The 23,236-nt window shown below is 38.6% G+C and overlaps 1 protein-coding gene across 1 annotated transcript in view; it reads right to left on the bottom strand.

Annotated features, from left to right (window-relative positions):
• ZNF385D (zinc finger protein 385D) overlaps positions 1-17,245 on the bottom strand; it is a 341,200-nt gene extending 323,955 nt beyond the window's left edge. Inside the window, exon 1 of the mRNA XM_037845674.1 lies at positions 16,979-17,245. Coding sequence (XP_037701602.1) covers positions 16,979-17,000 — 22 coding nt within the window. The 5' untranslated portion in view covers positions 17,001-17,245. The remainder of the gene's footprint in view (positions 1-16,978) is intronic.
• Positions 17,246-23,236: the final 5,991 nt, after the last annotated feature.

The following is a 23,236-nucleotide window of genomic DNA, read 5'->3' on the forward strand; positions in this document are numbered from 1 at the left end:
AATGTAAAATAAATGGTTTATATTGTATAATGTAGGGGACCTAGTGATAGCAAATAGTGAAGGGGGAATGATAATCTAATAAGAACAGATAAGTTATGGAGGGTAAACTTAATGTACCGGGAATGCTCAGGAACGACTATGATTTGTTAATTTCTGGAAGGTATGTTAGGAACAAGTTCACAGAAATGCAGTTATTTTAGGTTATTTGTTTTTCTTATTCCTTTGTTGGGTTATACCTGTTTATTTTCTTGGGGTAGGGTAGGAACATGTTGGAAGCAATGTAGTTATTTTAGGCTATTTGTTTTTTCTTATTCCTTTGTTTTGGTTTTGTTTGAAATGTTTTTTTATTTTTTTTTTAATTTTTTGATAAAGTTAATAAAAACAATGAATCAGTGTGAAAAAAAGTAAATGAACAAGGGGGGAGGAGGAGAATGGAATGTTTTGGATGTTCTTTTTTATTCTAATTTTTCTTTTAGTTTTTTGAGTGACGAAAATGTTCAAAGATTGATTGTGGCGATCAATGCACAACTATGAACAACTGATTGTACAATTTGAAGGACTGTATGTTATGCAAATATATCTCAATAAAAAAGCAATAAAAATGAGGAAGGGGTAGCAACAGACAAGATAGGATTTAACAAAGGATTATGAATACTGAATTTTTATATAAATTTTTTTTAGATGCTATATTAGAATAGCTAGAAGGAACTAACTGAAATGGTGGAACTGTAACCCATAACATTCTTTGAAATTTGCTCTATAGCTACTTGTTAAATTGTACTTTGAAAATTATCGCCTTTCTGTATCTTATATTTCACAAGGAAATAATAGAAATTGTGGAAATGTAACCCATAACATTCTTTGAAATTTGCTTTCTAACTACTTGTTAAATCATACTTTGAAAGTTATCACTGTTATATATGTATATATATATGTTAAATTTCACAATAAAAATTTATTAAAAAGAAAAAAAAAACTATTATTCAGAATTAAATTACTTTAATTATCATGGCTTTATGGTGTACTTCAGGATAAATTTCACCCATCAGAATATTCTTTTTCATAGTTTCCAGGAGCATTATCTTATGTTTCTTCCTTCAGTTAAATTTCAGCTTCATTTTGTCTAATTCAAAATGAGAGTCTGTTAGTATTTTAAGTACAATTGCATTACATTTATAGGTTAATTTATGGAGAACAGACAACCTTGTTGTATTAATTTGGGGGGAGTTCTTGAAAACACTGATCCCTGGAAATTCTTGTTTAGTAGATCTAGAGTGGGGAGTAGGAAACCTAGAACACTTAAAACATTCCAGGTTTTTTCTCAGACAAGTTTGGGAAATATCATAAATGTAATTCAGAGAAAAGTGTTTACTCCTTTATTAAATAATTAGATGGTCTTATAAAGAAGGTGTCATTTGCAATGGACTTACTTGAAGAATTCATAAGATTATGTTCTCACATAAAAGGTTTAAAGAACAGAAAAGATTATCTGGGGGAAATAATAAAGAAATAACACTTAGATTTTGGATACACAGTGGCAAAAACAATGTATAAACCGGGTAAGAAGGACAACATGTGGAAAAGACTCCAGAAGGTTAAGAAACAGGGAGTGGGTCTTAGGCTATATCAAGACCTTGGAATGGACAAGGGGAGTTTTTAAAATTAAAACTGTAATATAAATTGGAGCCAGAAATTGGACTGAATTGATTGCCTGGATATGAGGTTTGGACCCTATGTATCAGGAAAAAAGAGAACCAGTGAAAACATTTGTATGTGTGTGGGGGGAAAGGGGGTCGGGAGGGGGGTAGGATGTCATGTCTGCAGCTACGCCTTGAGGTAGAAAAGTGTTCATTGAGCTGGAAGCATAAGGGAATCAAGTCAGGAAACTCATTAAGGACGATTATAGCAGTTCACACAAGAGATAAATGATGCGCACTGCTGACAGTGAGGAATGGAATGAGCGAGACTTGATTGTGCCTTTGGGACTGGTGTGGGCAGCTGTGATTTATTGTTCCACTAGTTTCACCCTTTTATCCCCTCAGCTTTTGTAAGATGAAGGAATTTTAGGTCTGGGAGGGATCTTTGAATTCATTTAGACCCTGAAAAGTACAGGAATCCACCCACATTCAAACATAATGCACATAACAGCACACTGGGACTTTGAATCCAGAAAGCTTAATGTCAGTTTCTTACTCTGTAAAATAAGAACAATATTTACCTCCTAGATTTGTTATGAAGAGAAAATGAGACAATGAGCATCCCTTAAGCCTCTAGGAGAGCAGATGGTACAGCAGAGGAGTCAACAGATCTGAATCCTAGGCAGCCACAGCTCTACCACTGGCTACTATCTGGGTTAGAGCATAAAACCCACCAATCTTCCTTTTTCTCACCTATAAATATAAGGATGTCAGAAGTCATATGAGATTCCAGGCTGCCTTCTAGATTCTTCTATGGCATATTACACAATGTTTACATGGTCACTGGGATGGGGTGGGGGGTGGGAGGCTTTAAATGGCTCAGAGGGGATGCAAATCAGGACACTAGACAGTGTTTTCTACACTGCATTCCAAATAAGCATATTTTTGAAAAGTGCAATGAGCTACTGACTTGCTTCACTTAATTTTCTTTGGATTGACAGCACTGGGACTGCTAGGCATGGTCCAAAGAGACAGCGAGTGACATGGGAAACCAACTGAAGAGAAAACTGACTGGTTCCCTCTGGTCCTCATAGTCTGCAGGGTAGGACAGCGCTTTAGTATTGTTTATAGTATAGTAGGGATTGCTGTTTTTGTCCTTAAGACCCTGAAAGCAAGGGCCGGGAAAGTGAGAACCTCTACTTTACATCAATGCCCGCCACCACCAAGATTCCACAAAAGTGGCCCAACAGCAGTGTTCTGGACAGAAGTACCAAAGGATGGTGTCAGCATTCTGTCATATAAGATGTCCAGTCAGACAGTCATGGGTTTGAGTCCTACGCCTGCCATTTTAAATCCATTTAATCTTGGGCAAGAAACATAACCATTATAGGCATCTCTTTCCTCTTTAGTAAGACAGAGAGAATGGCATCTAGTTCATTAAAACAATAGCATTGTTTAAAGGAGTAAATGAGTTGATGATTGTAAAAAAAGCACAAACGCTCCATAAATGATGACCGTCAGCACTGCCTGGGGATTTTATTTGTTTAATAAATGTGGCATTTTACTTTTTACCATAGAGACATGCTAGAGACACTCCAGAGCATTTCTGAGCTTACCATGCCCTAAGTAGAGATGCGAAAAAGTAAAAGAAGGATACAGAGTTAGGAATAGAAGAAAGAACCATTGAAATGAAGAGAAGTATGCATATGTGCTTTCTATCATTTAATGCCCACTGGCTCCAAAGAAAACAAAACTTCCAACAATATTTGGGATCTTTCAAGGATCAACCCTTCAGTTTTTAAAGAGCGGAGTGTGCATTTACATGTGCATTCTTTCTGTTGCATTTATTCCCATTCTTAAAACATAGGGCATCTTTTGGTTTTAGGCCAAAATTTCTTTTCTGAATTGAAATTAATGTCCACATGGAATTGCACAGTGGAAATGAAATAGCAAAGAAGATGGGGGAGGAAAGGAGGCCAAAAGAGCAGGAATCCACTTAATGTTGTTCCATCCTGAAAATTCACACTCTGAGAGATCTGCAAGGCAATTTTCACATCAATAATTGACCAGTTCCAAAGCAGTTATTCCAAAGCAGTTATTCTACCCCTTAATGATAGAAATATATGTAGAAGTTGATCAATAACAAAATTTTCTTGGGGCAATTTGGCAATACCCACAGGAATTAAATATGCTTTGCCTCAACAATTCCACATCTAAGAATCTCTCTTAAGATATGTGTGTCCATGTGCACAAAGAAGTGTGCATGCACAATGATATGCATTTTTTATTAGTAAATAATGGAAAGGACACATTGCTTTTAAAGGGGGGCCAGCAAAATAAATCACTATCCACTCCTATCTTGGAATATGATGTAGCCATAAAATAAACATTAATGTACACTAAATACAGCAAGATGCAAGAGAAGGTACATGGTACGCTTCCATTCTATGTAAAAACAAAAGCAGGATGTATACCTATAGCCTTGTTTAGAATTTTATAGCCTTGCTCAGAATTTAGACTCTCAAAGTCAACAAAAGTAACTGATAACAAAAATGCACAGGGTGGGTGAAAGGGAGATTTTGTTTTCACTATTACCATTTAATAATGTCCTATTAAAAAACTTGTATATGTATTACCTTTTCAAAAAACACTAAAAGATTCTATTGAGGGCATTGAAAGAGTCCCCTGCTTCTCTCAGTTCCTGGAACTCCGCAGCTCTTGCACATAGCAAGCACTTAAAAGAAGCCAGCTATATTTGTGATTAACATTATTTTTAAGCCGTGATTTTCGAGAATTACCAGCTTTGTGCTGTATGTTACATGAACAAGATTTTACATTCCCTGCCCCCATGCAGTCTTTCTGGAAGGAAACCGGAATTTTTCCCTGATCTTTGCCTCAGGCTCTACCACCAGGTAGCTGCTTGGCTTTCAAGTCATGGGGCATTTCATCTGTGTGTTCCCTTGTTAGTTTTTTACCTGTTTCAAAAACCTGCTGCTATATTTGAATAGTGAGCATATCTTCCTGGGCTCTGGTTTTCAGAGGCTGGGGTTTGGGGCCATGGAGTCAGGCTCCCCGGGTGTGACATAGCTCGGCCACTTAGCTTTTAGTCTCATTAGTTAACCTCTCTTTACCTCGGTTTCCTCATCTATGAAATTGGCACACTGATAATTCTTCAGTCACAGGGTAGTTGTGAGGATTGGTTCATCTGATACACTTAGAACGGTGGCTGGCGTGGACTAAGCACTTTATAACTCTTAGCTATAATTAAGAGTTACAGTTATGCCTTGAAAGGTAGGTTGGCTTGCTTTTATCTCAGTTTACTGATTTCAAAATTGAGACTCAAAGCAATTCATTTAAATTCACATTTCTAGATTAAGACTTGGATTTCACTTTTTAGTATGAGTATTGGCATTAGCAATATATACACTTTTACAATCACTCAGTCTCTGTTATTGTGCTATGAAATGGAAATGCTGGTGCCATACGTTTAATACCCCTTCAGAGCAGTACAGGCTATAATGATAGTAAGCAGAGTTGGGACCAGAGACAAAAACCTCTCAATTTTGTCTCTAAAATGGATATAAGTGAAAGAGCGATTAGGTTGTGCCCTCTCTGCAATCACATTTTATGCTCGAGGAAAGCAAGAAGAGCTTCAGCTTTGTTGTTCTTTTTTTTTTCTTGTCTAGAATGCTAGTCGGCAGCAGTTCAGTCCTGGTAACCCCTACTGTGGAATAATTTGCTGTTTGTGGCAGCCCCACTTACTAGTCATAATAGAAAAACAAAAGTGCTCTTTGCTTCCCACATAATAGTCACATGTCTGGCAGACTAAATGCTTCTGATAAGCGGATGGCATTTGACAGGAGGTGAGTGAATTGGTTTTCCTATGTAAGGATTGGCAAAGCCAGCCTCATTCACTCAATACCCAGCAATTTAGCAGGAGAAAGAGGAGTCTCAGCTCTCTCTATTGAAAACTCACTTAGATAAGAGAGGGATGCCCAAGGCTTGGCATTGCATTCAATAATATTTATGAGTCCAGCATCCCTGTGCCAGACTCTGTGCTAATGCATGAGTTACAAGTCCTTCCTTTTCCCTTTCCATGGGCCTTCATAGTGGAAGCAGTAGTACAGGTGCTGCCTTGCCTCTTTGTGTGCATGTTGTTTTAAGGATATTGATCATTAACACAATGATGGGTCAGGAGATGCAAGGCACAGTCATTAGCTGCAGCTGCCCCTGTAAGTAGCTATAGAGCTCAGAAAAATACGAACGGATAAACAAGGTCAGCAGGAATATAAGGGGCCAGTTTAGAATACCCCAAGGTGGCAAAGCCTTATCCAGGCTTTCTTTCCCTAAACAGCAAACAAGAAACATTGATATTGCTGTTCGAGGAAGGCTAACTGTACACTGAACTAAGAATGACTTCACTCTGGCTTGCCCATCATATCGCTGAGCATGAGATGCTTTACATGCTGTCCTCCCTGTACAGAGATGATGCAATAAAGATGATCCATAGCCACTTGCACTTGGTCTTTGAATAGTTCTACTTCTGTTTTAGTCATGGAGGGGAATGCTGGATCAGGTCTATGTATAAGTGTCAATAGCCATTTCCAACATTTATTGAGAGTCAACATTATGACAGTGTGTGGAGTGCTTTACATACGCCATCTAATTTGATCTTACAATTTCTGTATGAAGTATGTGCTTCACAGATAGGGAAATTGAGGCTTAAAGAGACGGTTACTTACTCAACTTCCAGCGACTCTTGACTGTTTAAGTTTGGTTTCAAACTCAGTCTATCAGAGCTAGGGTGACCAATTCATTCCAGTTTGCCTGAGACTTTTCTGGTTTCAGCACTGAAAGTCCCACATCCCTCAATCCCAGGCAGACCAGGATGGCTGTTCACCCTAATTGGAACTCATACCATGGACCACTCAGTGTCTTGTAGATTAGAGACAGGGAGACTCACGTTGGAGACCGTGACCTGCATTCCTGCATGTGCAGAAAGCTGTAATTCAACTAAACAATCTCTAAAGTCTCATTACTCAAAGCATGGACCAGCGGCATCTGCATCACCTGGGAGCTTATTATAAATGCAGAATCTTGGCCCCATCCCAGACCTACTGAATCAGGATCTGCATTTTATTAAGCTCTCCAGGTGATTTGTAGGAACATTAGTTCTTGAGAAGCATGGCCTTAAAACCCTGTCCAGAACCATACCAGTGTGATTCTGAATCAATTAGCATGGCATGAAGCCTTTTTTGGGTGCCAGCTTTTGAAAGGGTCCCAAGTAGAAAGAAGGAGTGCCCATCCTTTAGGAACTTCCACTCTGGAAAGGAAGGCAGCCCAGCAAATGGCAGTTTGTAATTAGGCCCATACTTCACGCCATGGACTGATTTCCAAAAGGGAAGCAGTGTGTTGTAGGGATAAGAACACAGGCTTTCGACGGAGATTGACCTATCTTGGAATCCTGCTTGACCATTCCAAATGCAGCCTAGGTGACCTGGCACAAGTTGGGAACTCTTAAGACCTCAGGATGCTGGCAGTAAAACGGTTACAATTACCCAGCTCAGCAGTTCTCAGTTCTGGCTCTCCTTCAGAGTCAACTTAAGAGCTTTACAAGAAAAAGCAGATGTCTGGGCTCCACCCCCAGAGATTCAGATTTAATTGGACTATAGTGAAGCTTTGACGTTAGTATTCTTTTCCGAGTTGCCAGATGATCCTTTTGTACAGCTAGATTTTAGAACCACTGGTCTTCCCCTTAAGGATGGTGGTGAGGTGCAATGAAATAACTCACACCAGCCCCTGGCACAAAGCAGGCATTCGGGCAATGTTCAATTCCTCTTGCCCGCTGGGTGCTGGCCACAGCAGCTCTAAGCACCAGGGCTGCTCTCCATAAATGAGAGCTGAGGAATTCTCCAAGAAAACCAGGAGGTCCATAAAGTCCATGCCTTGGGCTTCTCACTTCAATACTTTTGCTTATCAAGTAATTTAAAAGTTGGGAAAACCAGGCAATAGTGCCCTAAAGGAGGGGAAAGAAAATAAATAAGTAATTTACCAGGAGGTTAGTGTGTAGTTTTCTATACAGCATTTTTTTAACAAAAAGAAAAAAAATTTTTTAAAGCAAACTGCCTTCCAATGCACCTTTTAACTGATAATGCTTCATTAAGATATGAATCCTAAGAATCTCCATAGACTTCTAAGTTATAGCTCACCATTCCTAAGGGCAGCTAATTAAAACACCTTGTGGTAATCATGTGCATTCCATATTGTGCACTGCAAGAGAAATGATTCCCAGCAGTCACCACGGCATTGCCTCAAAACAAGGGCACTATAAGTTATGAACTGTGTCAGGGCTTTACAAGCAGCGTTTGAGAGGGATGCTAATAATTCCATACAGGAAGGGCAGAATGTTTTGCCTTAATTTTTTTTTTTTTTTTTTTTTCAGAAGGAAGGCCAGCCAGTCAAACAAATTAGTCTTTAAAAATCCAACAACATATGGAAAGATACATAAAAATCAATACCAAATCTCACTTCCCTGCCCAAGCAACTATTAATAAACTTCTCGGCTTTCAATGTGTCTATCCCTAATGGAGTCTTGGAGAGGAAGGAATGCGGGGCACAGACTCTTTACGTAGAGTTGTCTGCCCTGTTCATTTTCTCTCCCCTTCCTGAGCTTCTGAAATTTTCCTTTGTTATGGAATAATAACAAATAGATTTTATGTGGCCTCCGAGGTACATCTGACCCTACAACACAGGGGCTATTTGAGGAAGTAACCAAATGCTCCCTTCTCCTCAGTACACTTTGAAATCTCTACTGGAATGCTAAGCTGCATAGCTTAACATATTTCCAAGTATTTTGTTTTTGTTTTTTTTTTAAACTCCCCCCTTCTCTGTGTAATTCACTTGTTTTTTACTTACATATAAAAGGTCCATTTTTGATGCTCACTTTCTACATGTTATTGAACCTCACCATTAGAGAGACTTTAATCCATTTTATACAGAAAATAAATTGACACACTAGCTTTGCTAATTTGTCCAGTGTCACACTGCCAAAAAGTGACAACGTAGGTACTTGAACTGGAAGGATTGGTGAGGAGTTGCTGAAAGCCCTTCAGCTACACTCCTTTCCCTCTTCTATCTTCCTCAACCGAATCCCTCACTGATACTTGAGATGACTCTGCAGAGACACTCTCCCATTTGAAGCACTACTTCAGGTGTAAGCTCTCCCTGCCATGTCCTTGGCCAGTTTGTCTTACAATCAGATTCCTGCCTTTCCCCTGACCTGCCTGGGCTCTGATACCTGCAGGATGCATTTCCCAGGCTGCCTTGCCAGTTGGTCTCTGATTCAGTTCCACCAATGGATGACAGAGGCAATGGACTGCAGCCTGGGAGAAAGGGAGAAGCAAGGGTGTAACTTTCTCTGTCTCTCTCTCTCTCTCTCCGTCTCTCTCTGTCTCTCTTGCTCTCTTTCTCTCAGGTTGAATCTCCTCCATGCTTCAGAGTTTTAGGCCTGCCATGATTTCAGCTCCCATAAGTGACTGACCCTGGCCCTTGGCCTCTAAGAGTCATCTTCTCCTTTTGTCCTTCCATTTTACCATTGTCAGCTTCTTCTTTCCTGGGTTGCCTCATCATCCCCCATTTGGCTTCTCAGCCTTTCCATGTAACCAATTATAAAGTCCTTCTGTGTGAATTACTAAGAGCGGTTCCTGGTTCCACCCAGACCCATATAATCACTTTTCTTAGTTTTTATACATTTGTATATTGGGTTGGACGTAGAGGGAGAGAGCAAGAAAGAATCTGATTTAAATGACTGCCTACCATGTACTTCCTCATGCTAGGCACTTTTATATGCATTGTATATTTAATTTTAGTCCTAAAAATAGAACTGTGAGAAATGTATTATTATTCTTCTCTTTTTTTAAGGAAATTGGATCTCAAAAATGTGACGTGACTTGCTCAAGGACACAGAGCCAGTAAGTGGAACAACGAAAACGGTAACATAGGACATTCCTTCTCATTATCGGTCACGGAATAAAGCCCAGGCTGTGAGTTCATCCTGAGCAAACACTGGAGAAGGGGCCATTGGAAATATCAATGAGTTTGTAGTAAAATGACTTGTAATTTTTTTTCTCATAGCTTGAATTAAATAGTGAGACGGCAGGATTATATAACGTACAATTAATATAAGCCTTTATATCTATTACTGCGTCAGAGAAATTGAAGTAATAGAGAAGGCCTGGGTCCTGACAATGGCAGACTAGTGCCTTCTATCAATATATATATATTTTTCTGATTACTAATTATTTGAGATAAAAATATAAGGTAGAATAAGTAAAATTATGAATTATATTCAGAACTTTGGTATTAATTATGATTCTACCAAGTCAAAACACAAATATATCTTAGATCCAAATTATTTGTACTTATTTCTTCAGCTATCAGCAGGCGTGTTTTTTTCTAGCATTATTTTTACAAATAATTATCTGTTCATAAAAATACCCCTTATGCTCTACTGTAAAGAATGCTGAAGTAAGTCTTAGAAGTATTGAATCAGAATCTTAGATTTACTATAGTTACTACATAACCAAATTTCCTATCTGTGTGACCTTGAGAATGTCACTTCAGTCATCTGAGGCTCATTTTCCTTATCTAAAAATAGAAACAACTATATTTTGGCTACCTCCCACAATGAGTTACTGTGAGAATAAAAAAAAAAAAAGGATAATGTTGATGCATTTGAAAAACACAAGTCACACAAGTATGAGGGGTTATGTTTATTAAAGCATGTTTACATTTATTATTGCATTATATCTTCAGAGCAATCTGCCACAAGTACTTTTCCTCATCAGCAAAATGCATGAAGATGAAAATGGAAAGCGTATGGAACAATTTTACAAAGGCTTTGAAAACAGTGGCCCAAATCTCTATTTTCCTCAGCCTTCACAAATGGCAACCTTCAAAGCTGGCAGCCTTCCTAGGCATTTTCAGTTACTTGGACTTAAGGGGTCTTCCTTTCTCCTGAGCATCCCAGCCACATGGCAAAAAATGCTAAGATCTGGAGCATATTCCCTGAAGCAAAGTGAAAGCTGAAATCTGCAGTTGTGATCAGGTGAGTTTATACAAAGTACAATTCTACCTTCTTTATATGATAATTTTAGGTATTCTTTGGATATTTTTGTACAATAGTCTTAATATTCTATAAATTTATCAATCTTCTCTCCACACTGCAGAATTCTATTAAGAAAGAAGTAAATGGAAACAGAAAAAGATTTTGAAGTTCCTTACATTTATTTATTGTAAGATCCAATTTCTAAAGACTAGTACTTGCTTTATGGAATAAAAAAAGGCAGAGGCTCTTTCAGGAGCAAAGAGGATTGTGTTTTTCTTGTCAACGCACACTTACCGTGTTTCGTAACATCAGCCTTTAAGGGTCTGCTGAGGAAGCAGATCCCCTTCCTCTCTGACCTCCATCATCCATCCAATCTTGCACATTCAACACATATTTGTAAGTAGCCTATGTGCCTGGCACTGAGCCCGGTGCTGAGGATACAGATTAAACAACATTTGTCCCTTAAAAGAACTCTCGGCTACACAAAATCACCCCCATCCGGCACACCACCATCTCTCACCAGCGTTTACTCTGAGCACCAATCCTGATACTATTGTAAATTTCCTTTCTGACCTTGGCCAAGCTTGACCGGGTTACTTTTCTTTTTCATCTCTACTTACAGAAATGTGATATTGCAAGTGGGTGAAAAAAAGAGAAAACTGAAAGGATGGCAATGAGTTGAAGGGGCCCACTGCACCCCACCCAGTGCTCCAAGAGTGGTTTGTATGCATTCGAGGTTTTGGAATCAAGAGGGTTTCATAGACCTACATTCAATTCTGAAGGCTGTGCAAACCCTGAAGTTCACATTCAATGAGGGCCGACTTCCAGCTGCTTCATAACGATTTTAACACTGCGACAGAGCAAAGCGTCTTCCTATTTTCAACCCTAGCAATTTGGTTCAAGCATGATCTCAACCACTTTAAGCTTTGATATTTCTAGCCACCTCTTATGCTGTATTTGCTCTTAATGCCACCAATCATGTGTGAAATTCTGTTGCAAAACTAATCTTTGTGGGAAATGATATGTAATAGCTTCTTTAAACAGAGACAGAGAGAGAGAGGGCAGACTATGACCTGTGTTGTATTTTGAAATGATTTTCATAGTGTAATACAAATGGAAACATCCCTTTCTCAAGGTCAAAGTAGAAACAGGTTTCTGCTTATACAAGCATCATTCGTTCTTAAGCAGGAAAAGACTTGAAAATTATCTTTATGACTCGATTTTAAAAAATCTCTAATGTATATAATGATTGTTAAACTTAAAAGCCAGCTGTGCTCAAAAATATTTAATATCCATCTTATTAAATCAATACTTAATGTTTTACATTTTCAAATTATGTAAAAAGATTCAAGAACACATAAAAGATGTGAATGAGGACAATATTTGGGTATTTATATAACAAGACACCATTTGACTTGCAGTGTTAAATACACACGCACACTAACACATCTTATCTTATAAAGGGAGGTCTCAGTCAAAAGCAGCTGTGATCAAATCTTCTGGAATGAAGTCAGAAACCACCAATTTAAATTGTTCATTTGTTTTTTGCAACAATTATACCACCTACAAAAGGGTAACTTTGCAAGTCGTCATTATCTCATGAATTTTGGAATTTATCCCTTAAATAAACTCATCTCTGATTTCCATTTAATTGCAGCAACTAAGCAGATCCTTTTTAAAAAGGAAATATGTTTTAGCTCAAAATAAAAGGGTGTAATAGGGGTCTGTGTTACTGGCATATTGACCAAATTTGGAAATTTGGCTCCTTAAAATAAGAATGTCATATGACTTTAAAAGAGCTTTGTCTTGAGGGGGGAAAAAATCTTTATGGCTTTTAAAGTCCTCTTAGATTTCAGGTTCCTATGGATGATTCTTTTGGACAGTATTCACCTGTCACATTCTCCATCCCTGTTACATAGTAATTTATTGCATGTCACTTGGATTCATTTGTAATAAAACATAATGGCAATGACTTCAAACTTAAAAAGGGGGAATCTGGATTTACAAGTTGCTTCCTGACTTATTCTCTCCCCTTGCCAGCCTCAGGAAGATAGAAACATCTGAGAATTTAAGAAAGACTCCAGTGGACCTAATTCCCATAACAGATTACTCAGTACAAACTAATTAGGACAAGTTAAATGTTTCCACTGAAAACACTAAAAAAGAGGAATGTTTTTCTCTGCTGCCTGGTGTTTTCTGATCATTCCTTTCCTCATAACCTTGACACTTAACTGTTTTTCTAACATACTGCTTTGTGCAACTTGATGGTCCAGCTACAAACAAAAGTATGAATGCTGACTGGAGAATGTTTGAAACATTCCAGGGGAAAAACAAAAGTCCTTCCTATGACAATGTACAAACGTGTCTATTATAGGCAGAGTGATAGGGTTCTGATATAGAATTTCCTACTAGATTTTTTCTAGGTGTTGTATTAAAAGCTTTCTCAATCAAGTACTTCTTGTTATGACCGGCATAACATGAAGCATTTTTCCTATTTTTCATAGTTATTTTAAAACTTATCCTCAATTAACACCAAACTCAACTAGAATGGTTCATTCACACTCTAAATTTTGCTTGCCCTTTTCTCCAGGTTTAATTAATAAACCATTAATAGTAGCATTTACAGTGAGCTCTAATAGTTGTCTTTCCCAGTTCTGCTCATTTGTTTAAAGTGTATCATTTCCATTTTCAGGAGTGCTCCCACCCCTTTCAGAGCTATACACTCACCAAGGTCTCCTGGTGGTTGACTCTGGCCTGATAATGTATTGATTTTCAGTGCAACCAGACACCCATTTTCTCTCCTGGTGGCAAAGGACTGCAACATGGCACCTCTCTGGCCAACCATGAACTCTGTGTGGTTGGCGTGACCACTGGCAACAACTCACCACCCCAGCAGGGGAGAAATGTGCTGGGCCAGATGGGAAGGGGAGAGGATGACTCAGACATATGGTGGATAGAGTTGGAAACAGTGCACAGTTACAACCTTCTGCTGGGTGCTGTGAAATAACTGAGGTGCAGTCAAGCAAAGAAGCTCCCTTCATACCACAGCACACATCTTAACTAAACTGTCCCCGGTCAGCTCAGGTCTGTTGTACTGACAACCACCCACAGCCTCTCTTCCTTAATCTAGGGAGAAGTCTCCAAGTGTCCTTGCTTTTATTTCTGGATAAATTATTCATGGCTATTCATCCTTAGCAAATGTAATTTTTAACTATGTAAAACATTTATGGGGGTGGGGAGGGTAACTTCACCAGTATTTATTATTTTCCTTTACTTTTACAGTAAATCCTGATAGTTGCTAGCTGGGTTTTTCCCTGGCTTCTTTCCCCACTTCTTTCTCCCATGTGAACCTTATATTCAACTGTAAGTAATGAATGCAAGATCATAGACTAAGTAACAAAAGTATCCACGGTGACTGAACAGCAAACTCTTAAATCACCGCCCAGTGAGGGCAAATGAACAATAATTGAAAATACTGTGCTAAAATTCCAGTAGGAGATAAGAGTGAGGCTTAAGTCATTAAAAGGGTCCATTGGTCTTGTAAGTCTGAGACAGCACACTCCAAACATGAGCAATTCTTGAGAACTGGAAATATTACAGATTCCACCAACTCATACACATGCAACTGACTCTGAGCTAGGATGGGGTCCAATTGTTCAGTCCCTAAGGGGAAGGAGGCTCTTTAAGAAGCAGATAGGTTGAGCCAGCCTGCTCAGGCAATGATTCTTCAGTTGTATTTGAAGGGGGGAGGAGGGGGGTGCAAACACTGACAAATTAGATTATTTATAAAAAAGTGAATAGCCTGCTAGCATGTTAATCCACCCCATGCCATAGCGTTCCATGCTTTTCATCACTCTCTTCTCAGTAAGTAAATAAAAGACTTCTGATCCCCCACCCCATTCCCACAAATCACCAGAAAAGCCCAAGAATGTAGCACCTCTTTTCCTTTGTTCCCTCTGTTCTCCCTGACTTGATAAACCATTTGCAGTTATAACATAAAGAAGTAAGTGATGGTCAACCTAACTGCAAAGTGAAAGCATTGTTTTGAGAAATTACCTGAAATAGAAATTTTGGAGAATATGCACTCATAAACATACATACATGTGTACAGACACACACACATATATGTTCCTTTCTGTACAATGCATATTCTTAGGGGCTTGCAAACATTAGAATGCTTTTGAATCTTAACATGCTTGGGATGTACTGCTTAATTCTTCTTGCTCTAGCTCTTGTACCGTGTATTTTATTAGAGACAGGTGGGCGCCCAGAATTGTGGAAGTCTGACAGCTTGAGTAAGGGGCTGCATAACACAACCTGAAAGAAACGGCATTCCTGAATACACATGATTTTCTCCAGGAATAGAAAAACATTTCTCATGCCAGAATTACGGTGAGACTGAACCATGATCATGACACAGAGGGCAACTTTAGCCCTGTCTTTAACAGAGCATCATTTCTTCTGGAGTAGGACATCACATTTCAATTTGTACTATTAAAAACTTGCATTACACAATGAAACTAATTACCCTGCGAATCACCCTGTGAATCACCTTTAGAAGCCAGCTGGACCAGCATATAGTTAACAACATGAGCTTGTTCACTGAACATTTCTACAATAGCCACATGATAATCCAGTACAGCATGGATGGCCTGTGACCAGTACTTTTAAACTGTACCCCTTCTCTGGTTAAGCCTACTACCTTACCACAATAACATAAGGAATTGTTTCAAAGGGCTGAAACTTAAACTTAAATTATAATCTACTTCACCAGTCCTCAGTATCATTACAGAAGCTGAGATTTTTGTGTTTGTCCAAAATACATATTATCTTTACAAGCTTTTCCATTTATCAAAAAATATATTCATGATCGACATTTGTTCTATTAATTGACAATAAACAAGCTTAACACCTCTCTCACTACCCCCTGGAAAGAGGCGCTTCTAACTCTGGATTCTGCTTAAATTTGGCCATTATATGAGGACTATTTATTCAAAATCAATTTCTGTTATTTTAAGACCTCTTTTCCAACATGACAGACATTATAGGAAAAATAAAACTGCTGTCAAGACAACTAAAGGAATTTAGCTTTTGCAACTTGGTTTCCTTCCATAGTTTTCTAAATGTTCCAAAGATTCAAAAAACAAAACAAAGAAATAGTACACATGGAAATAAATGCCCAGCAAACAAATTCTGCTCAAACTCAAGTTTGTCTAAATGGTGACTGAGTACCTCTTTAATCTGAAAGTAGAATCTAGATTTAATATTTAAAGCAAACCAAGAAATCACCCAGAACACTTGCATTTTGGAATCATTTCCTAGCCCCTCTCCAGTTGCTTACACAAACCTTTTAATATTAGATAGATGCCCTTAAAAGAGCATGCAGGATGGGACTTACAGAAGGAAAGCATAACTTCAGGGAGGAGGAGAGTATATTCAGTTTTAATCCTTGGTTTCTTCTCATTTAGTGAAGAGGTTTTGCCTTCTCTCCTAGCAGTAATTTGCAGCATTACAGTGCAAACGCACAGCTCTGAGCTGCTTACAGAGCTCGACTGACAGCCCAGCTGTAAGCCTCAGCATGTTTTCTGGAAATGCAGGCAGCTCAGCTGAAAACCTAAGGGAGGTTTCCACCGTGGCATAAAACTTAACTGCACAAATATTTAACAGCTCTGAGACCTCTAAAGGCTTAAAATAATATGCACTTTGTGCTAGGCTGCTCCTAGCTAGATAGAGAACTGGAATGGTATGGAGGACTGTTCTCAGCTGCTCAACCACTGCACCCCGGAAAATGTTTTCCCTTTCTGCTTCAGAGTTAGGGAAAAACCAAATGCTTAATGAAGCACCGATATTAACTGAGCTTTCACAGCATCAATGGTATATAGGAACTTTGTTTTTCATTTCCTTAAGTTAGCCCGTGACTTCCCATGCCGCACCATTTCTCCTTCTTCATCTAGTTAAAAGCCAACTTCATGCAGACAAATCAAGGCAAAGTTTATCCACCACCACCCCTGTTTCTTTTCTTTTCCAACTTGAACTCATCCACGACTAACTAATTAGCCCAAACGTGACACAAAGGAAGCTTCGAAGGCTGCACAAGCTTGGACCTCCAATTGCCAGCTGGAGGTAGGTTTCGTGTAACATATATTCTCGCAGCTTAAAGATTCTTTTAAGGGCTTGTCTGCACTGATAAGAGCTGGGCACCCTTTGAATTACCTCATCAGAGTTTAACACTCACCAAAATACATTATGTTTCTCATTAATCATGCAGTCGGAACCCCACCGCGGCGTCTTCAGCATCAGCTCGCACCCAATGCTGACGCGTGGAGCACAGCCGTTTCATGCTACATTCTGTGGAAATGTCCCCGGCGTGGAGAGCCCAGCTAGAGCCCAGCGTGCTTCCTCCGCGGGATGAGCGCCGTGCAGGCTGCCTCTCCCCGGCTATGATCCCCGGCGGCTGGAGCGTGCGCTCGGGCTGCCTGCTGCACTGCCCATCCTTACTGTAATCCGACTCCTCCTTGCGATGTCCTTGCCGCGTCTGTGACATCAGGACTGAGAGTACTACAAACAGAACCCCCCACCCCACCCCACTCCACCCCCGGTTAGCAGCGGCTCCATGAGGTGCTCCGATTGCCTGCCTGGACCAACCATGGCTCTCGGGAAGCCTTGACGAGCTCGGAGACTTGGGAGGGGGCGGAGTGAGGGGTCCGGGAGGCTCTCTTAAAGAGAGAAGGGGCTCTGGATCCACGGGGAGTATACAGGGGAAATTCACCAGTGTGCAGAAGGGGACGTGGTTAAGGCGAGTTTTGTTATTAACGTATAATTAAACACTTTTATCTCGCTTTTCCCGTAAATATCATCATCCTCACCAAAATTTAGCCTAACAAGTTAAAAAGGCAGTGCGAAGAGGGATGGTGCCACGCGCGTGCGAATTTTTTGTTGTTGTTTGTGTTGTTATACCTAAAAAGAATTAAAAAAAAAAAAAAAAAGCAAAAACTAGGGATCATTGCAAGGGTAATAAAGGTTTTCACTTAGAAGTGATCAGATCACAAAAAGCTAGTAGTTAGTGAAAAGTCATTTTTACATCTTGATTATTTTCTGGGCTAAAATGGTCCAGAAAGATAGGAAAAAAAAAAAAAAAAAAAACTAGTGATCTTAGTCACCAACCAGTTTTACACTATCACATGTGCTGCCTCCTTTAGTAGGTAATAGAAAGGACACTGAGGCTCAAATGATCTTTGAGCGCTAGAGGGGAGAGGCATTTAGAATGAATGGAAACCCAGATTGTGTCATAATTCAAGTCTGGTCACTAATATAGTATAGCTACACACACTCACTCTCCCATTAAATTTGATATGAACAGGGAAGGCAAAGCTTAGCAAAGCCTCTGGCTCCTCCAATGGTGAAATGAATTGCAGTCCTTATCTTACATTGAAAAGGTTGTCAGGAAGAAATCCCTGAAAGCTGTGCTGATTAATACTTAAATGCTCAGCATGCAAAATAAACCCATACAGCAAGTGCATTTTCCTAAGGACTCATCATTTGTGGACCCAACTTGCTTACTGGATCATTTAGACTTAAAAATTTCTATGAAATTCAATGACATTAAGAACCAAAGATAAACAACTATAGTCTATGGAAGGAAGCAATTGCTATATTTTAAATCTAGGCTTTTATAAGACATGTTAGTAAATATCTCTACATTTTGATATGCAAATATTCAATGGTTTTTCCTTGAACAATGCTGCATCTGGTGGCAGGGATTGTTAATAGGGGGTGGAAGTTCATAATAACAGTTTGCTGTGCAATCTTGTAAAAGAAAATGTAACCTCATATAAATCAGAAATATTACAATAGGTTTTATGTCAAATCTAGTGATGTTCTTGTAGAACTATTTTTCGTTTAGAGCAATTTGGAGGAGGAAAATTAAAATAATAAAGAATATTCACTTTTTACTCTTTTTATTAAGAATAAAAACAATGGTACCGATAAATACTGAAGAAAATACATAAATGTTTTTTCCTTTCTGTTTCCTTTTGGACAGATAGAAATCATCCAAGAGTACAATTAATGGCTCTTCCCTCAGGCAAGTGATCAACCAAGAACCATCTGTGGTAGAGCTTAGGTATTAAGCTGATCAGCTACCCTAACTTCCTAGGAGGACTAGGGGCACTAGAGTTTAATGTTATATTTTGGGTCCTTTTGAGTTCCTGTAGTTGGAAGATGTATGCATTGAGAGTTGAGTTTAAATACAGAAGATCTGAGACACTAAAAGACTGCCATACTATGTTACTAACACTCTTGCATTTGCATGCCATTTTACAGTTATAAGATGCTTTCTATATATCATCTTGATTGCTCACTAACAAAAATAAAGAAATATGGATATGGATATCATCAATGTCACAAATAAAGATCTTGAGACTCAGAGATGTTAACTAACTTTCTCAAGGATGTGGTTAGTGAAGAACAGTTGACTCACTATTTGGACGTTCAGTTTCTATTAGATTCCTCCAACAGGTTCAAATAAATTTGCCATTCATAAGGGTCCAAGAAAACACCTTTCCCAAAAAAGTTATGTCACTACATGTTCCAGAAAAATAATACATAACTATACAGTAAAAAATGTACAGTCAGAAAGTATTTGGTAATAGAACATGCCAATCTCTGCCTGGTCTATAGAGCAGTGTGTAGCCTCTGAAAGAGTATGGCATCCAAGAGTCAACTGAGTGTTACATTCATACAATGAATGCTGTACAACCAAAAAAAGGATGGTACACTCTTTATTTAAAGGTATGCCTCCCATCCCCAATTAAAGGTTTCTGGAATATCGAGGCCTCGGATACAAATGTTTCTTATCTTTAAATGGAAAACATCAAGTGATTTTTATTTTAATTTTATACTTTATTTTGTTTCACTTACTTTATTTGAATATATTCGTTTTTAATGTATTTTTATTAGAGAACTTGTTGGTTTACAGAAAAATCATGTAGAGTTCCCATATATCCCCCCTATATTAACACCTTGCATTAATGTGGTATCTTGTTACAACAGATGAAAAAATATTATAACTGTACTATTAATTATAATACATATTTTACATTAGGATTCACTGTGTTGTACAGTCCTATGTTGTTTTTTAATTATTCTAGTAGTACATACACAATTTAAAATTTCCCCTTTTAACCACTTTCAAATATATAATTCAGCGCTGTCAAAGGTTGATGGTGATGGTAGCACACCATTGTGAATATATTAGTTTTATAAAGCGACAAATTCAACCATGTTTATTTTGAAGACAGGAAAACATCCAAAATGAAGCCACAGCTGATGTTGGCTAGACGTGGGATTGGGAACATGCCAGCTGTGCCTGAGAGGTGCTCCCATATGTCACCACAAGGGGATGACCTAACAACTTCCAGGGAAGGACCTGGTTCACACCCATGACCTTTATTTGGCTCTAAGAAGCTCTGAGCGACTGGGAGCTTCTGAGCGGTAATCAGGTCACTTCATCTGTGTCCAGTCATGGTGTTTACTTGCTTGCCAGACAGAAACATAACATCCATAATTAAAGCAAAAGATACCCTCAAACCAGTAACGTGTTAGATTAAAACATCATGGTAAGATGAGAATTTTCCCTCTTTTTAATACCAGAGAGTTGCATGACTTGATCCTTCCTCTACTCAAATCTTGCTCAAATATTTATCATTGAGGTCTTTCCTGCTTTCTTTCCCTTTTGACAGTTTCAAACTGCCTTCACTCCTACACTTGAATTTCCTAAATTTCCTAAACTCTTTGCCTGCCTTATTTTTCTCCAAAGTAGTTACTGCCATCTGGCATATTATTTTAGCTAGCCTGTTCTATTTTTGTTCTCTCCTTACTAGAATGTAATCTCCATGAGGGCAAGGATTTTTGTCTGTTGTTCACTGCTGCATCAACAGATTTTAGAAGGATACCTTGCAGTTGTTGCTACTCAATAAATATTTGGTGAATGAATGAATGAACAGCCCAAGTACAACTGTATTGTGTGGAAAACATCACACTTTTCTATGTACCTGCCTGCAGTTCTTTGAGGTTGATGATGTTTTGTGCAAAGTGCTTACACAAATTGAATTCGTCTATGCTTAGCAGCAGCTGTTCTTAGATTCCATGCAATACAGATGGCAGGTGGTACTGCAGGCCAGTTTGTGAGCTTGTTTTGTCCTTTCAAGTTCTCATAGCTGCATGCAGCAGTAATTTAGTATGGAGATAACTTAGCTCAGTTGTGTCTTCTATTGCCTTAGTTCAGGCCATCTGTATCTCTTACACAGATTGCAGCAATATCATTTTATTCAATGTATATGACTCCAGGCTTGTTCAAGTCCAATCCATTCTCCATATTAGATCCATTACTATGTTTTCATAAACAAATATGATCATTCACTCCTTTATCTAATACATTTCACTGCCCTCATATACCTTATAAACCATATAAGGTAAATAAGGTCATTAACAACAAGGCCTCTGTTTACTTCTCCATTTGCCATTGCTTTGTTCACAACACCCTTCACTTCAACCCTATTGCACAAACGCATTTCCCTCTTACCTGTGTGTTTAGAACATGTTGTTCAAAAGTTCTTACTGTTCTCTGTACCTGGAAAGTCTCCATTCAAACTTAGAGTCTTTGTTTAAGTGGTAAACCTCTTGAGAACACCTTTCCAATCACAGGACTGAATGAGGTGTTGCTCCTATTTTTTTCCTATACACCCTATACTAATTCCTACTCTAGTATTTAAACACAGTGTGGGTACTTCCCTTTCCTTGCTGTCTCCCAAATGAAAGAGATGTTCTGTTTTATTTCCATGACCTAATATAAATCAGTCATTTAATGAATGAATTCATTCATTTATCTATTCATTCACTCAATATTTATTTAATGAATTCAATATCTTTTGAATGTTTATGATGTGCAAACATTGCTCTAGGTGCTGGATAAAGAACATTTCAGAAGGTGCAAAAGGGCCTGAGGGGACTTGATTATGGGTTCCAAGAAGAACAACAAGCCAATGTGCTGGCTCAGAATGGGCACAGAAGAGTGAAGTAGGAGTTGAAGAAAGGAAGTAAAATGAAGTCAATTCCAGGAGGACATTGTAGGACCTAAGGATTGGGGCATTTATTCTGACTTACATGGTAAACCTTTGGAGTGACATGATCCAACAGATTCACTATAGCTGATGTGTAGAGAATGGACTAGAGGAAGTAAGGGCAGATATGAGGTGACCAGTTAGAAAGCCTTTTGTGATAATCTAGAAAAGAGATGTTGGCTTGGACCATGGTGGAAGCAGTGGAAGTGATAAAAAGTAAGTGGACACATTTGGAACCTATGTCAAGAAAGAGCCAACAAGATTTCCTGGTGTGTTAGGCAGGTGATGGAAAAGGAGGAAAAAAGGAGTAATGGATTATTCAAGATGTGAGGGCTAAAGCAATTAAAAGAATAGAGCTGTCATCAGCTGAAAGATCATGGGAGAACATGTCTGGGTGGAGGATAAGGGGGTGCCAAAGTGGGGTATACTTAGCCTGAAGTTCTGATTAGATATCCAAATTTTCCATAAGCAGTTTGTCTACATGGATCTTGAGGTCAAGGGAGAGGTTTAGGCCTTCTATTTAATTTTGAAGTCATCATTTTGTACATGACAATTAAAGACTTGAGACTGGATGACATAATCAAGGGACTACAGATGACATAACAAAGAAAAGAGGGACAACATTGGGCACTGGGACATTATATATAAGATGAAGCGGCCAAGTATGTGGTACTTGGTGAATGAATATTTATTAAAAGCATAATAATTTGTTGAATGAATATTTATTGACATGTGAATGACATGTGATGAAAGGCTCTTTATTTTAAGCCTGAGTTTTTTTCTATCTCATATGCCGTCACTCAATGTCAAACAGTTTGAAAAGTGGAGAAATTCTACCAAATAATAAATAATTTGTCTACATCAGAACAGATACCTAGTTCAATTGGTCTGGGTGGTACTTTAACCAGATTTTCTTTCAACTTGTGTAGACACTGCTACAAACACATAAACCTTTTTTATTCCAAGATTTTCTCCTGATGCTTCCTGGGAAATTAAATGCCTAGCAGCCATATAGCCTCACTCTGGAAAATTAAGCCTACAAGAAAACTAATGCTAAAATTCTGATAAAAATCAAACACTATAAAATACAATAATATGCCAAAATTTTATTTATGTGAATTTCCTTGACTTTGGAGATGCCCAAAAAACCCTTCTATTTCTTGCCCCCACCTATTCTTATACAAAGTTACTGGGGGATCATTTACAATATTTAGCAGCTGGCATTGAGACCCACTCAGAATTCTCACCTTGGAGCTGGCTGTGGCTTAGGACTGTTTATTCATTCAAAAATCATGAGTATCCATGTGCCAGGTAGTATTCTAGTTGTTGAAGGTACATCAATGAAATTACAGAAATTTCTGTCTCCCTGGAGC

Source organism: Choloepus didactylus, chromosome 1, assembly GCF_015220235.1.
Source record: "Choloepus didactylus isolate mChoDid1 chromosome 1, mChoDid1.pri, whole genome shotgun sequence".
NCBI classification, from domain to species: Eukaryota; Metazoa; Chordata; class Mammalia; order Pilosa; family Megalonychidae; genus Choloepus; species Choloepus didactylus.